A 16,843-nucleotide genomic window follows, 5' to 3' on the forward strand; every position below is an offset into this window, starting at 1 on the left:
GATAGACTGAGTGATAACCATTTAGGCTTTGTATATAATTAAATATGGAATAAAAGAGTTATTTTTGTATCCTTATTAAAAAGGTATACTATTTTTTGACCCTACAACCCCCATACACTTGCAATTGTCTGTTATGTTTAGCAGATGACATTAGTCTGCTATTGTGTCTGCATTGACTTTGCAGACGACATTTATAATAACCTATGCAAAGTCCTTACAGTAAGCATTTTCAAAGAAGCGAGAGCCGATTTCCTATTTGCTGAAGCCGACAGCTTACACTGAATTCCAACGCTGGCAGCATCAAACTCCGTTTGATATTCTCGCGTATTTTTCTGGGGTCTCGGCTCTCGCTTGAAATCACGTGGTCGTATTTAACCAATAATAACCCAGCAAACACAAATCGTCCCTAGGACACCCCTGCATGATCCATATAGCCCAGCTACGACCAATCCAAAATACGTCCTACGGGTCGAATTACGGGCGTCCGTACATGGTCCATATACCCCAGATTGGTCCCGTCCAAAATTTGTCATACAGAATGAATTTTGGACGTCCCATTTTGGTCCTCAGATTCAAGTTTTGTGACGTCCAATAGTCTGCGCTATTGACGTCGCGTAATCTCCAATATTCATCTGAAATCTGGATAGGTTTTTCAAAGTTCATTTTGGCCCATTACATTTTATTATTTTTCTTTTAAGTTATATTATTTTGAGAGGGCCAATGTCTTAGCCAAGAAGGGGGCAGAGGCTTGGGTTCTTTGGTCCTGAAAGTGCCGTTCCTTTCCCCTCTAGCATAGTCGCAGCCTTATCTCCAACTCCATGACTGACCGTCAACTCAAGCTTTGGCTTGAGATGGATGGCCAAAGGCAGGCTAAAGAGTTTATCTCGGGCCCCTCTAGGCAGAAGGCTAAAGAGTTTATCTCGGGCCCCTCTAGGCAGAGAGCTAAGGAGCTGCTCTCGCTTTCCAAATCTAATATCAGGTTGGTCGTTGGCCTAATAACAGGTCATTATCTCCTTAACAGACATCTTTACCTGATTGGAATCAGTGATGATCCAATCTGTAGGGCGTGTCAGGCTGAGGAGGAAACCGCCTCTCATGTGCTTTGTAGGTGTGATTACTACGCAACCCAAAGTTTCGAGCATCTTGGTATGCATCAGCTGGAAACTTCTGATTTCTATAATATGCCGGCCTAAAGGATTCTCTGTTTTGTGTCGGATATTGGGCTTTTTAAGTCTTAAGGTTCGGGTTTGCACAATGGACCTCTGGTCGACGTGCGCGAACGGGCATGTCCTTAGCCCTTTACCACTTCATTAATAATAATAATAATAATAATTATGTTTGTGTGTAAACGTTTGAATCAGACCTGATGAAGCCCCTGAATGGGTATGGCGAAACTTGTCGTCTCCTTTTAAATAAATGAAGGTAGTTTATTATACATCGTGGTTTCCATGTTATGTTTTCTCCGTATTCCCCATTAATGCGGCAACAAAAATTCGTTGGAAATATTTTCTAATCAACTCCAAGCAAGCGTCTTTAACTAAGTGGTATATTGTTTGCAACTAACCTTTTACAGGCGCTAATTTTAAACCATCAGAAAAATAGGTTGGTTCATTGGTATCAGGTTCATCATTACTTGGAAATCTTGGAGGAACATCAATTTGAAAAAAGGCAGGAGGTAAGTCATTGAAAACTGCCCATTCAGCTATCACTTCACTAACAGCACCTATAAGTTTCATATTTAATTAGCATAAACATATGTAACATAACTATTCATATGTATGCCTCTCCATCTTCACAAAGAAAGAATAAAATACTTCTATTCCTTGTACTATTGAAAACATGTTGAGCTATTTTTTTTAATAGAAAAACAACTTAAAAACGTTAGATTTAACAATCATGAATGTGGTAATTTATTAACATCCCTTATAAAAATGTATTTCTTCATTGAAAATTACTATAATTTTCTTTCAGAAATTCACTTTTGTGGAAAATACAGAATTAAGAGATTTAACTGTGTTCTCATTCTCATCGATTAAAAAAATATCTTAATGATAATAAAAAGAATATTTATTAGTAATAATAAATGCCACTCCATGATAACTGCAATTATTTGAAAGGTAGAGTCAGATGCCGCATTATAAGATGCAAAAAGATAATTATAGCTATATGTGAAGTTATATTACACTCAAGTAACGTATTTGTCCCATTTTAAAACAATTTGATGCAGTTGTTGGCCAATAGTAGAAATATAGTGAAAACAGATGAAATGTGGGTGAGCAGGAGCGGCGCTATGAGATATTTCTCAATTGACTTAAAAATTAAATTTTACAGTTTTATCCATAAATCGACTTGATGGCTACTATGATAAAGGAGGATTGATATACTGTACGCACTGGTACATAAATTCTGACACAATGTTTTGATAAACGGACAATATGAACTGTGTGCTGTTGTAATTTTACTATAATTGTTCAGAAACCTTTTTGTCAATAATCAAAATTAAAAAATATCTCAAATAGCCTAATATCTGATGAAAGCTCATACTCATTAGATAGCATAGTTATTTCTATACGAAAAGTGGCATATGCCAGACATTCGTAACAATTACAAATAGTAAATTTATTATGTTACAAAAAAGCATGACTAATACTAAAAGACTGATAGCATGAAAAAAATGACAATACTATATTACAAACCTTGACCTCGTTGCAGAATATCACTAACAGATATGGGGTGGCAACAACCATAAGTGGGTTCACTTACACGCATATTAGCACTTGGTACTTCCTTAACTGTTTGTAAAGACTCCTTAGATTTTAAAAGCGCATCAAGAACTAATAAATCTTCTAACCGGTTCCCTAATATTTTCCAGGCAACCGTTTCTTCAGTTAATGACTCCCATTCTTTAATGTCTGATTTGGAACCATTCAAACTTTCACTATCTTCAGCTGTCTCCAATTTTTTTGCACTATTTTCTTTAGAAACTTGATCATTACAAATAAGAGCTCTAAATAGCCAGGTTGCAATATACGATGCTTCTAAATTGGATGTTTCAGATAACATAGTCATAACGTCTTCTTTCCAAATGTCAAAGTTCTGGTTATTGTTGTCACTTGGCAACATCATTTCTAGTTCAGAACCCTCTGAAATGGAAATTTATAGCTAAATAATCATGATCACTATGGAAACAAAAATACATTAATGCAAGACATTCTGATGATCAATTTTCGAAATCTGTCTTAAAATCAGAAGAGATACTGAACATTAAACATTACATTACTTTAGATTTATTAATTTCAATGCGTTCAATCAAGTCTTGGCGAACTAAAAACTAATTTATTTTCATAAAAATTATGTTGAATACACCTTAAAATAACATCTATCAGTAATATTTTTACATTAATCAGCTGTTGGTGATACCTTGGGACAAACTACCAAGTCAACCCCAGCTTATCTTTTTCAACAATTAGCCAAGAGAAGCAGCTAATATTCATACACCTGGATTTTGAAGCCATATAACCATGAGTTTATAATATACTAGCTCCCTATAAAGTAGAATCGTACATAGGCTATGCGTTAACAACGATTTTGTTTCAACAATGGGATTGAAGCTTGTTACGCTTAATGAGAGTTGACGCGAAGAGATAATTAGCTTTTAACTACGAATATTTTACGACAGTACCTGTTCATATTGAAATGAATCAAATATTTTTTGTTTATATTTCCCCCAAATCAAGGATTTTGCCAGCCAAACAAACTCATCGCCGCCCGTGTAAAACTTAACACAAGCTTCGTTACAGCTTGGAAATAGCCATACGTTTCCGCTATTGACGAAAGTTGAAGAAGATAAAAAGATAGGGCAAAAAGTCACGGCAGGTAGTCACGTAAGTCGTATACTGATTCTGAGAAATCGCTCTATAAAACATAATACACTGTTAACAATGACAATGCTACATGCTACATTTATAACAAGTAAAATAGTATACACACGGGGAAATATTTTGTTTTTAGAACAATATAGTCTTAGTAAAGAAATAATTGAAATTGTATCAACTGGCGAAAGTTTTCATTATTTGTCTCCATTATTATTATATATAACTAAAATGTAAACTACCATGAATAATTTTCGTAAAACAGAACTTCAGTAGCTGATAGAGGTTAATCCAATGTTTCCAATGCGGAGGTTGCAAACTTCCATTAAGCCAATGAGAAAGTAAGAGTTTCTAGACAAAAAAATAAGTATGAGATGATTGCAATATGATACATAAAAAAATTAAGCAGGTACTCGTAAAATAGAATATAACACCCACTTGGGGTCGTTAGCAATCACCATGTTTTGTATATAAATACTCATAGTCTGCAAGAACGTTGTTGGTCTTGCCTCATAGCTCCTTAACTGTTACTTGATGTAGTTATGTAATAAACTTTGTTTTTAATAACTCGTAATTCTTAAATAAGTATACGACAAACAATACATGGTGTCAGAATCGATCGTACCACAGCACCGCTCTCATTTAACGGGATGGAATCTCTAAAAGGCGCACCTGGTGAACTAAGTTTTGCTGGAAATGCAGATCAGGCATGGCGGCAATTCATACAGCGTTTTGAATTTTTTGAGGATGCGACAGCTCCGATAGTTGGGCGTACAGACAAGCAGAAGTTATCATTGCTGTTGTACGTAGCAGGACAGGAGGCTATCAACATCTACAATACCTTTCCATTCACTAGGGCTGAAGTTGAAGAGGGAGCAGCTGATCCAGTAGGGGCCCTTCAAACTCCAAAGTACGCAGAAGTTATTCAACATTTTGAAAGTTACTGCATGCCAAAGAAAAATGAAGTGCATGAGTGGTATAATTTTAAAAGTAGAGTTCAAAAACCTGGTGAACCAATCAAACAGTTCATGATAGACTTGAGGCTAAAAGCAAAAACATGCAACTTCAGGACATTGGAAGACTCATTGACAGATAGTATTTGGTATACAAGATTCCAAGTTACGAAGGTTGTTATTTACAGAAGCGTCTACATCAGAGGGGCTGACACTTAAAAGAACGATTGAGATTTGTCAAGCTACCTAGACTGCTAAAGCACAATTAAAAACTTGGTCTGATGGGTCTTCAGCGCAGGTGGCTCATGTTGACAGTATTCAAAGAGGTTCATATCAAAATCAAGCAGTTCGTAAACCCAACCGAAGACAAGGAGAGTCCAACTAAACTGCGCCTGAGAAGAGGCCCGATACATCACGAGATTCCAATATGATCAAGAATTGCTCACGTTGCACGAAACGTCATGAACGTAATAAATGTCCAGCATTTGGCAAGAAGTGTCACAAGTGTCAGCGAATGAATCACTATGAATTGGCTTGTAAAAGCAGAAAGAAAATCCACGGTTTAAAAGTAAGAGACCAAGATTGGATTTTGCCAGTTCAAGTCGAAGGCCTAACAGTGCATTTTAAGATTGATACGGGTGCACAAACGAGTCTCTTACCGAGAGATTTACATGCCAAATTGAACAACAACCCGGAAATTAAGCCTCATAGCGGAATTACAGCATACGGTGGATCAAGAGTTCCCACCTATGGAGTAATTGATGTTCAAATCAAATTTAAGAACAACCAGAGGAAAGTGGAGAGGGTCCTAGGAGAAAAGGGTGAACAACGAATTCTGGGATTGAACACATGCGAAGATTTGGGCATTATAACACGCATTCATGAACTTCAAACTGAAGCGTCGGGCAAACTCCCAAAAGGAAATGGGGACAGTGAGTTTAAAGAAAAAATTATTAATAAATATCCTTAAGTTTTCAAGGGAATCGGTTGTTTGAAAACCACTAGCCACATTGAGCTGAAAGAAAATGCCATTCCAATTATCATTCCACCAAGAGGTATTCCGTATTCACTCCGTGAGAAACTTAAATCCGAACTGGACAGACTGGAAGAAATGAATATAATAAGTAAAGTTCAGCAACCAACAAGTTGGGTAAGCCCATTAGTAATTGTTGAAAAAAATAACAAAATAAGACTTTGCTTAGATCCACAATCTCTGAACCAAAACATCCGAAGAGAACACATACAACTACTAACTAACGAAGAGATTCAAGCTGAATTATCTGGTGCACAATACTTTACCAAATTGGACGCCGCATCTGGGTTTTATCAAATACCTATGGACAGCCAGAGTAAGATACTTACCACATTTAACACACCGTTTGGAAGGTATTGTTGGGAAAGACTTCCATTTGGAATTTCATCAGCACCTGAAATATTTTTCAAAGCCTTTAGTCAGATTTTTGATTCAATTTCACAAATTCGAACTCTTCATGATGCTGTTTTGTTATGGGGCAAAACACTGGAAGAACATGATGAAAAGGTAAACCAAGCACTAAAGAAACTTGAAGAAGCAAATGGTACATTAAATCCTTCAAAGTATATGGGTGAGATAATTTCACAAACAGGAGAGAGACCAGATCAGGAAAAAATAGAGTATTCTAAAAATGCCAACCTCAGCTACGAAGGCCGATGTGCAGCGGGCTCTTGGTGTTGTAAACTTTGTTGGTAAATACATACCTAACTTTTCAGCAAATACAGAACACCTACGAAGTTTGATGAGAAAAGATATTGAAGCTGAATGGAAACCGGAACACACTCAAGAATGGAACCACATAAAGAAAGTCCTAATGGAAAAACCCTTTCTGCAATATTTTGATCCACAGATAAGCCATAAAGTTTCAACTGAAGCATCTAAAAATGATCTTGGTGCGGTTCTGTTGCAAATTACAGGTGATAAATAGCTACCAGTAGCCTATGCATCCAGATCTATGACAGAAACTGAATCCCGAAAAAGAAAGTTTGGGATTGGTTTTCCACAATTAAATTTATAGTAAGAAGATAATTTTAGAGACTGACCATAAACCCTTACTAGCAATGGCGAACAGAGTTCTCCATGAATTTCCACCGAGGCTTCAACGTTTATTTCTTAAGCTGACCAAATATCAATAAACCTGGAAAAGAGTTGATTCTTGCAGATACTCTATCTAGAGCAACATTACTTGTATCCAGTGATGATGAAACTATTCAAGAAGAGGTGCAAGTACATGTGAATATGATTGTCAAGTCGTTACCAGTCAGTGAGGCTATGATGACACGTCTCCAGGATAAAACAGCAAAAGATCCTACACTGGTGAGCCTCAAAGAACAAATTCAAACCGGTTGGAAAAAAAGAAAACCTGAGACGGACAGCTACTCAACAATCAACTCGGAGCTCACAGAATGCCTTAGACGCGCACGACTTGCCCTATACTGGCCAAACATGAACAAGGACATTGAAAACAAATCCAAACAATGTGCGGTATGTAATTTTTATAAAAATGATCACCAATACGAACCATTAATCCACAGAGAATCCCTGGGACAGAGTAGCTACAGCTATTTTCACAAATAATGGTAAAAACCACTTGGTGATAATCGATGGCTACTCAAACTACCTGGAAGTTGAAAGCCTCAAAACACCCTCGGCAACAACAGTAATCAAATCCCTCAAACAAATATTTGTTAGGCACGGCATTCCAAAAGAGATAATGTGGCTTTCGGCTCTTATGAATTCCAGAATTTTGCCACAGACTATGGGTTTGACAGCACGACGTCAAGTCCACATTACCCTCGTTCGAATGGGTTAGCAGAAAAAGGCGTTCAAATTGCCAAACACTTACTCAAGAAAGCTACAAGGGCTAAAGAAGACTTCGAGATTGGACTGCTTAGTTATCGCACCACACCTCTATACAATTATTGATGGGACGGAAACTGAGAACAAGACTACCAGTCCTTACAACGACATCTAATACGGGCTGTAAGAAGAACATCCCAAGATATAGGCAAACCATTAAAGGTAAAGAGCTCCGAAAACTGAAGCCGAGAGAGATGGTCAGAGTGCAGAATCAGCGCAACAAAGAATGGGCACATAGAGCAAGAGTCGTTAAGAAAGTGGCACCAAGGTCATTTAAAATCAAGTTAGATAATGGATCTGAGCGAAATAGACATCAACTTCGCCCAATACAAAAAAAACCTCAAAGACCACGATTATCAACAAGATAAAGATGACTATCCTCAGATTAGAACCCTTCCATTGGAATCAGTTCGTTTACAAGCTACTAGAAGTATAACGACGCCGATAGGAAATTGTCCACCATCCGTTCCTAACATTTCTAGACGCCCAATATCTTGTCATCGGAGCACATCAAGTTGCCAGGTACCAGTTCCTACCAGCCGAATTGACACTACACCTCACTGTCAGAGTACTTCAGACTGTCTTGTATCTCTAGAATCTTCAGAAAAATCCGCTGAACCCAGAAGGTCAAATAGATCCCGAAAACCACCAAATAAGCTTTAAGTGTAATTATAACATATATACAAATTTATGTAACTTAAGAAAAAAAAGAAAGATGAACTGATAGGCTTATATCAGCACCTGTTTAGAGGTTTAGTTAAAACAACACCCACTTGGGGTCGCTAGCAATCACCATTTTTTGTATATAAATATGCATCCCTTACCAAAAAATAAGCTGGTTTAAATAGCTCTTTATATGTACTAGGTTAGTACCTAGTTTTAACCTTGGATATGTCTCAAGTACCATAATAATACTATGTAAATACTACCTTTCATAACCAGCTTCATACCATATTGACAAAATAGTTTGGTTTAAAACTAGGTCAATGCCTATTTGATAACCTTTACATTACAAGGTCGCTACCCAGTTAAACTAGGTCAATACTAGTCTTAAACCAGGTTGATACCAAATTTATACTAGGCTTATACTCATCATTAATTAGTTTGATACCCAGTTTATTCCAGGCCTATACCCAGTTCATTCCAGGCCTATACCCTACCTAAACCAGGTTGATACGCAGTTTATTCCAGGCCTATACCCTACCAAAACCAGGTTGATACCCAGTTCATTCCAGGCCTATTCCCTACCTAAACCAGGTTGATACCCAGTTCATTCCAGGCCTATACTATACCTAAACCAGGTTGATAACCATGTAATATACCAGGTTGATACCAATTTCATACTAGGCCTGTTACAATAGTTCATTAATAACTTTAGGCATATGGTTATTACAATAAGTGGCTTACTACAGTTGAGACAGAAATATAGTTTTATTTTTCTTCAAGAATTTTAAACACTTGCGTTCAGTTTTTTTAAAGCTCTGCGTTCGGAAGCACACTTCTCATTAATTGTAGCGGTAACATTTTCCAAGTTTATTTCACTCTCCGAACATTTGTTTCGGACAAAAACTAGAAGAAACAATAATTAAAATATATATCTCTGAGTTCTGGTTTAAATTTTTGATAATCACTATACCTGTCATGGCTCGCAACAATTCACGAGGAAGACCTACTCTTTTACTTCCTTTTTTTGTGGTTTTACCATGGGCTGTCATATTACTTAACTCTTTCTTGCTAAAAAGTGTCGTCAAAATGATTCTAATAACTTTTCCAGGGTCATCACACGGCATCAGGTCAAATATAGCCTTTTGCTTATCAGTCACTTTGACTCCTAACCCTTGGACTAAGTCGACCTATGAAAATTAACATGTGTAATTTAGTTACAGGTAAACTTAAAAATGCAGACATAACAAAAGATTATTGAACCAAATACAAAGGATTACCATTACTGGCGCACTTTCTGTAATTTCAAATCTGGGGGACTTTTCAAATGTTATCTTTCTAGCAGCCTGAAATATATAAAAATTAATTTTAATTATTTTGGTCCCAACAGTACAATAGCAGAACTAACCATTTGTGGTTGACCATGTGCCGTAGCTTCTTCTATAGATGTATTTTCAGCTTTAAAGCAATCGAGCATCAACTCCATAAACTCAATTTTAGATGGAGTAGCTGCAGTTCAAAAAAATTGTTTAGAAAATTTATATTCATATAAGTAAAACCATTTAATAGGCATACCCAGTTGTTTTAGCCGCTGAAACTTTATGTTAAAACTATGGATAAATGTTTTTAAGTTATTAAAACAATTAACAGTTGGATTATTTTTAATGAACCTCACTTTTCATCATCCTTAAATTCAGGGCTTATTTCCGCACATCTAAGATCATCACATCACAAACATTCCCATCACTTCTGTCTTCTTCTTTTATGTGGGATATTGGTACTATGCTGGTTTTAAACTCTTTATGCCAATAGACTAGTGCAAACCCTTTGGTTTTCTTTATTAAAATTGGTAGCTTATTACTTCTGTTTAACAATGCCTCAATCTCATCATCAGTTGGCTCAGCCATGATAATCAAATATACCAAAATTAATAAATTATCCAAAAACTAATCCTATTGAATAATTACGAACCGCGCGAGTCTGAAAATAGAGTAAGCAATGCTTTGCACAAGGTGATGCAATACTGGCCATGCCTGTAAAAATACAGGGCTGCCAAAGCAAACAATTTCATGTTCTTTTCCATAAACTTTATATTTATTTAATATAAATTTCTGCAATTTGTATAGTGAGAATTTCTGCAATTTTAAACAATTGCAAGTAATTTGAGCCTATGGATCCTTTTTTGCACAGTCATTTAAAGAAATACCAAATTGGGTAAAACCATCAAACGCTCGTTTTTCCCGACTTATTTCACCCTCTTCAACATTCTATGGACCATTGTTAATATAAATAAACTACTAAAAATGTCAACACCTTTCCAAAATGGTCCAAATAGGGAAAGATATTTTGTAAATCACATAAGAAAGATTGATAGCGAATTGACAATACAAGCAATCAATATTGCTGGTAATTGGAATTTTTTACCATGTTTTTTTATAATTCCTGAAAAAGAGGGAACAATGTTTTTGGTTGAGCCTGCCAATTTAATTGAAGCAAATTAATTGTATTTAGTTATCCATCAATAAAATATGAACTTCCTTTAAATCAAATGCATATAATTATAATTATTAAAATTTTAATAAATTAAAATTTTATTTTTCATATTCCCAAATTGTATTTATGTTAAGAAACTAATTTTCTATAAAAATGCAATTAATACGTACACTTTGAATAAAATTCATTAAATTAAGCTAGAGCAATATTAATTAATATGGCTCTAGATTAATTTAATTTATTTTAATCCATCAATCAAGTGTATATGTATAAATTAATTATGTCATGCTTTTTTTATTAGAAAATTAGTTATTTTTTAACATTATACGATTTGGGAATATTTATTATTAAATAACATTTTAAATTTAGTTAATTATATACGCATTTTTTAAAATAAAATTTTAATTTGCAATATGCTTATACCTTCTTGCAATCAGCAGGCATAAAATATTTTTAAATTACCAGGTGCAAATACTACGTAAAAACTAGTTTCATACAGTAATTTTCTGACCTAAAATCATTAACCAATTGAAAAACGTTATTACCATGTCGAAATCTATCAACTTGATGGGATGGTTTTTAAACCAGGTTAAAACCATTAATGTTCCACCTAATAAATTTAAAGATTTATCTGGCTAGGTAAGGATGATTTTAGTTCTAGGTATAAACCAGGTTGATTTTGTGGAAAAATCAAAATTCAGCTTCATACCATTTCAATACCAATTAACAAATAGTTCAAAAAGTATGAAGTTAGGTTGTGCCAGGTGAATACTATATAATAACCTTCTTATTTAAGGAAAACCAGGTTAAAACCTTAATAAAACCAACTTATTTTTTGGTAAGGGATTGTCTGCAAGAACGTTGTTGGTCTTGCCGCATAGCTCCTTAACTGTTACTTGATGTAGTTATGCAATAAAATTTTTATGTTTTTAATAACTCGTAATTCTTAAATAAGTACACGACAAACAATACAAGAATAGCATGTTTAGAAAAGATATTAGTCCTAAGGTCTAGCTGATATAGAAAGTTAGTTCTTTACCCTTTTCAAGGTATCAAACTCTAGAACCTAGATGACGTCCGTCCCCCCCCCCCCCCCGTACAAACTTTATGGTAAAAACAAGGTATAATCGGATTCACCCTGGGGGTAAAAGAGTTAGAATGGCTACGGGTTGTTGGTATATCTAAGTCGAGGGTTCATACAGCTATTGGCAACCTGATTTCCCTGATTTTTCCAGGTGCAAAATAAAATAAAACTAAGATTTACAGAGTAACTAATTTCTTGTTAACTTAAGAGGAACCACCTAGGGTTTGGGGTTTAGCTTTTATATCCTTTTTCATTATGGACTATTCCACTTATACACGTTTTTTATAACTCATTTCATGATTGTCATTTAAGTTAAATTGGTTCAATATTATCATATAAAAGAAGAAATAAAGTCAAATCTTTTATAATTAAAACATATAGATGTAAATTTGTATTCCTTAGGGCAAACTTTCTGAACCCTCAAAAATTACCCTAAATTCCCTCATTTTTATTAAAATATTGGAATTTCCCTGATATTTCCCTGACTTTTCTGTCAACTATTGAATTCCCTGATATTTCCAGGTTTTTAGGGTTTTCCAGGTCTGTATGAACCCTGAAGTCAGTAACTGAGAAAAAATAAATGAGTTGAAAAGCTAGGTGATGAAACCTGCTGAGTATGAGATTTGTTTCCAAGGGAGGGATTGTACCACAGTATGAATTAACCCAGAGTAAAAAGTAAAATACTTTATCTGAGCATTAAGAGAAATTAAGTTCATAATAATAATAATAATAATCAGCTAGGCTAATACTCACGGCACCACTTTAATTAGGCCCAAGTTATCTAGCTACTTTTAATGCCTTTAAACAGCGGGTTACAATGCGTAGGAGGGGGTGGCACGCCCTTCATGCCACACAAGCCAACAGCTCCCGACACTTAATATTAACCTTAACCAAGAGTTTTTATGGAAAGGGGAAACCGAATAAATCAGGGGAAACTCCTTTAACCAGTGGGGAGATAACTTGCAAACTCAACGCAGAAGGATGATGATTGTTGGAGATGTCAGCGGAACCATCAATAATGCTAGAAATATGTTATACTCAGATGGGTAGTGTTATGTCTTGATTCAAATAGAAGTGCTTTATCCTAGTTATTCTTTTTGCAATTAAAATGTGAATTAATGAATAGCTAAACAAATATTGTGATTAATAGGATTTGAAATTTTAAGCTTCAGTGAGAGAATGAATCTGTGGCGATTAAATCCATTTTCTGATAAGATTATCTCCATTATATCCATGACTTAGACTGATAAAATAAAGCCACGTATTGACATGAGCCGGACTATCAATTTGAAATACTCCTTGTATTCCAAGTATCATTGAAGTTCGCGATCCACCCTTTTATGGAACGTAAAATCAGTACAGCAACATCATGTAGACATTGTACCCATTTAATATACATATTTCTTGACTTTTTTTGTCAGTATGCCATATTTATTAGTTTTTAACATCACTTAAATAGTTTTTTACGAATGTTTTACAGAGATGGTAAAACTGAATGATCAACTCCATGACAGTAGTTTGGATCTGTGTACTGTAGTAATTATATTTGGTTAATACTTACAATTAAATCCAGTCCTGAAATCCCTGAAGAATCCAACGTAAAGATAATATTTTTGACATAAGCACAATTTTTTACAGCTGCATCAAAAAGGAGTTGACCTGTTTTAGGAAAGATACAAAAATATGCATAAAAATGATAATATGCAATAATCTCCTAATTTTAAATACTTTAAAATTCTTGTTTTTTATCCAATCTAATTAGTTCCTTAATTGGTATTCAAATTATCTAAGATACGAGGGAATTAATTTCTACTACTAGAAACAATCATAAATATATCCCATTTGAAGAGATGGCAGAAAACTTTTAAAAATCAATTCAAAGCTGAGAGCTATCAATGAAGGACTGGAAGAGACTGCCAGCAAGAAAAATGCCATGCATTCCATTCACACTCATGATACAAATTCAATTTTTGTCTACACGTATTGGGGAAAATCATAACATCATTTATTCTTAACTTAACCATACTTTATCAGTTTAAATTACTTAACAATCACTTGTCTAGATGATGGGATGAAACAATTTTTGAATATGCATCAAAATCAGTAATGTCAAGCTAAACCTTGAATTAAATTAAAATTATGATACCAGTTTAACCGTGTTAAAAAATGCAGACAAAAGACAGCAAAATCTCATTACAATCAAAATTCATAAAACAATAGTACCTAAGACAACAGAATCTAATTTATGTTCATCAACGTGAAGAGGAATTGCACCATCTCCACTTGGCTTATGATTTTGATCATGATCAAATATTTTAAACTGATCCAAGAAAAATCCCAAAGAATCTGTGTCAAATTCTTCAACGAACGATACTCTTTTCCGCTTGCTTAGTTTGTTCATAGTTATTTCTGAATGCATAGATAGTGAGGAAATTACATCAGCAGCTTCTCTTTCAGTCACAGAAAAGACTGTTGCAAGAGTCTACAATTCATGTTGAAATAAATAAGCATTACATAAGCATTCTAGATAAATTCAAACGCTAGAACCTGTAAATCAGGAGGTAACTTGAAGTCTTGATCAGGAGCTTCTTTTGAAGACTCATGATTAATTTTCAGAACAGCTTTATGAGTTTCTGACAGTTGAACAATCTTCATACACGTGACCAAAATTTTTTTTTCACTATCAGTAATCTCATCTAAATGTAAAAAATATTCTACACAAACCTTTTATGCATAGGGTGTCTCAAAAATGATGGTAGTAGCAATATTCTACGGGTTCTTACGGTTTTTAGAATCAAAAATGTACTATGTAATTTTGTAATTTTGGAGTTGTGAATTTAATTGATGGATGAATGTTCTCTAATTAAAGCATCATAATCAACAAGAAAATCATCAAGGGTGATCTGCATGCAGGAATAAATGTTGCTCTTATTAAAGAAAAGAAAATTCATGGGCTTCCTCTTATAATATAATTTTAATGCAGATTTTAAACCTAATAAAAATATAATGTTTGCTGTCTTGGTACCAAAATGAATGAGAATGCACAAATGACATCCTATTGTGAAAGTAAGCGCAAGAAATTTGTTTTCTTTATGAAAAGCTGTTTACTCCTGTGTGCAGATCACTATGAAAGAAACAGAATTAACTTAAGAACAACATATGGAATTTTGCAACTGTCGCCATTTCTGAAACATCACAGATCATTATGTATTAAAATTTATTTTGGTATAAGTTTTCAACTTTTTTTTGGGGAGCATAACATTTTTCAACAATTTAGATTTTTAATTTACTGTTGGCAAGATTATTTTTTTAGTTCGTTAACCCAATTTGTTCAGTCCATTGTAAAGAAAAGTTCCTTAAAGTTGCTGTTTTCCCCTTAAGACACAATTTATTTCACTTTGCTTTTCAACTCTTCCAAATAAGAAAACAGATTCAAATAACAAGGCATTTTCAAAAACCAGTTGAAAATCCATAGGCCAAACACTAACAACTATAAATATATTTACTGTAACATATACTATAGTGTAAGAGATGAATTAAATGCCGGAAAAATTTTAGCACTTACCTTTAGATTCAAAACCCTGAATAATGCATTCAATGCACTGAAGAAATACATCTTTACAGTGAACTTTAGATGCAAATGACAATATTAGGAGATGGATTGCCTGTACAAAAATAAATTTAGCCCCTACTTGAGTATTTATTTATAATTTATTTACCCTTTTTAAAAAATCATAAGATTGGATCTCCAACAAATTGGATTTTATTTCCTCAAAAAATTTATCTAAAATGTGTATTTTATAAAATTTACAATTTTGCAATTGTTCGGTAAATATTCTTTACTAAAACCAAAAACCATAAATTGAAACTTACCATCTAAATCGACTTGAAAACTACAAACATTTTTTTGCAAATCATCTAACAAGGAAGTGTCATATGAATGACTGTCAAGTGGTTTTCTGGAGAAAAAAATACATGAATAACATTTGAATAAACACAACATAGAAGAAAAAATATTTTTTAAAAGAGTTATTTCATAAGGCATCACAAAACTTTATAGAGCCAAAATCCCACTAACCCCAATTGCTTAACAATAAACTTCCTGTTACAATCAATGTTGGGGTTTGATTTTTAGGGAAATTTAATCGTTAAGTTATATTTTGACAAAAACACAATTAGTGGAAGAACAAATATAGCACTTCCAACAAGCCCAGTGAATCAAGTTTAACTGGAGTTCGTTTGATTTATTTTGATTACATGTGTAAACTTTAATTGATCTCAATGAATCAAAATCCAGTTAAAAATTTACTCAACTGGGCTATTAGCTGAAAAAGATTTTAAAGGCTAATACTTTAATGCATCTTTGAAACTTGTAATGACAGCAGTAAGTTTTCCATTTGGTTCAAGAAGGCAACAAGGAATGAGACTTCCAATTTTATTAGAAATATTTCGTAATTGCTGCTGCTGTAATCCATTAAGACCAAGAACACAGAGGCCAGGGTAGAATAATCTAAAGGAAGTTAGAAATAAAACCAAAACATCCATATTTTTAAACAAATTTTTAAAACATTAAACATTTTGGCCACATGTTCATTAAACATTACTTGCTAGTATAATTTATGGGGGGCTTAGTAATATTTTAAAATCCTAATAATAAAAATAATCTCCCTAGATTAATGGATGAAATTTATTAAAAAATATGTTTTAATGAGGTATTAAATAAAAAAATTGTACAGTCCTATACCCATTTTATGATGGAGCTATTGTAAATAGAAAAAAAGGACCCCAGAACTATGGTAATAAAATTTTCCACCTAATCATAGTGTAACAAAACTTCAACCATATACAGGGTGCTCCATTGTTCCATTACCAGACTGGGTTTCCC

At 34.1% G+C, this 16,843-nt stretch overlaps 2 protein-coding genes across 4 annotated transcripts in view; both read right to left on the minus strand.

Moving 5' to 3' along the window:
• The window catches only part of Rab3-GAP (Rab3 GTPase activating protein), a 98,467-nt gene that overhangs the window by 15,173 nt on the left and 66,451 nt on the right, over positions 1-16,843 (minus strand). For both annotated transcript variants that reach the window (XM_090171740.1, XM_090171739.1), the window contains 10 exons: positions 16,310-16,468; positions 15,832-15,917; positions 15,678-15,742; positions 15,524-15,623; positions 14,506-14,654; positions 14,182-14,440; positions 13,520-13,617; positions 4,115-4,223; positions 2,697-3,143; positions 1,565-1,723 (listed from right to left, as the gene is read on the minus strand). In XM_090171740.1, the coding sequence (XP_090027866.1) occupies positions 1,565-1,723; positions 2,697-3,143; positions 4,115-4,223; positions 13,520-13,617; positions 14,182-14,440; positions 14,506-14,654; positions 15,524-15,623; positions 15,678-15,742; positions 15,832-15,917; positions 16,310-16,468 (1,631 nt within the window). The remainder of the gene's footprint in view (positions 1-1,564; positions 1,724-2,696; positions 3,144-4,114; positions 4,224-13,519; positions 13,618-14,181; positions 14,441-14,505; positions 14,655-15,523; positions 15,624-15,677; positions 15,743-15,831; positions 15,918-16,309; positions 16,469-16,843) is intronic.
• On the minus strand, positions 8,658-10,817 carry LOC149946472 (uncharacterized). 2 transcript variants are annotated; one of them, XM_090172075.1, is made up of 6 exons: positions 10,057-10,817; positions 9,957-9,991; positions 9,790-9,890; positions 9,662-9,727; positions 9,355-9,571; positions 8,658-9,287 (listed from the first exon to the last, which is right to left on the minus strand). In XM_090172075.1, exons 3-6 carry the CDS (start codon positions 9,865-9,867, stop codon positions 9,169-9,171), a joined length of 480 nt encoding a protein of 159 aa, XP_090028201.1. In that variant the 5' UTR covers positions 9,868-9,890; positions 9,957-9,991; positions 10,057-10,817; the 3' UTR covers positions 8,658-9,168. The 2 variants fall into 2 exon arrangements, with proteins under 2 accessions (XP_090028201.1, XP_090028200.1); XM_090172074.1 differs by having other exon boundaries at positions 9,790-10,817.

Source organism: Leiobunum rupestre, chromosome 4 (genome assembly GCF_980474605.1).
Source record: "Leiobunum rupestre chromosome 4, qqLeiRupe1.1.hap1, whole genome shotgun sequence".
Lineage (NCBI taxonomy): Eukaryota > Metazoa > Arthropoda > Arachnida > Opiliones > Sclerosomatidae > Leiobunum > Leiobunum rupestre.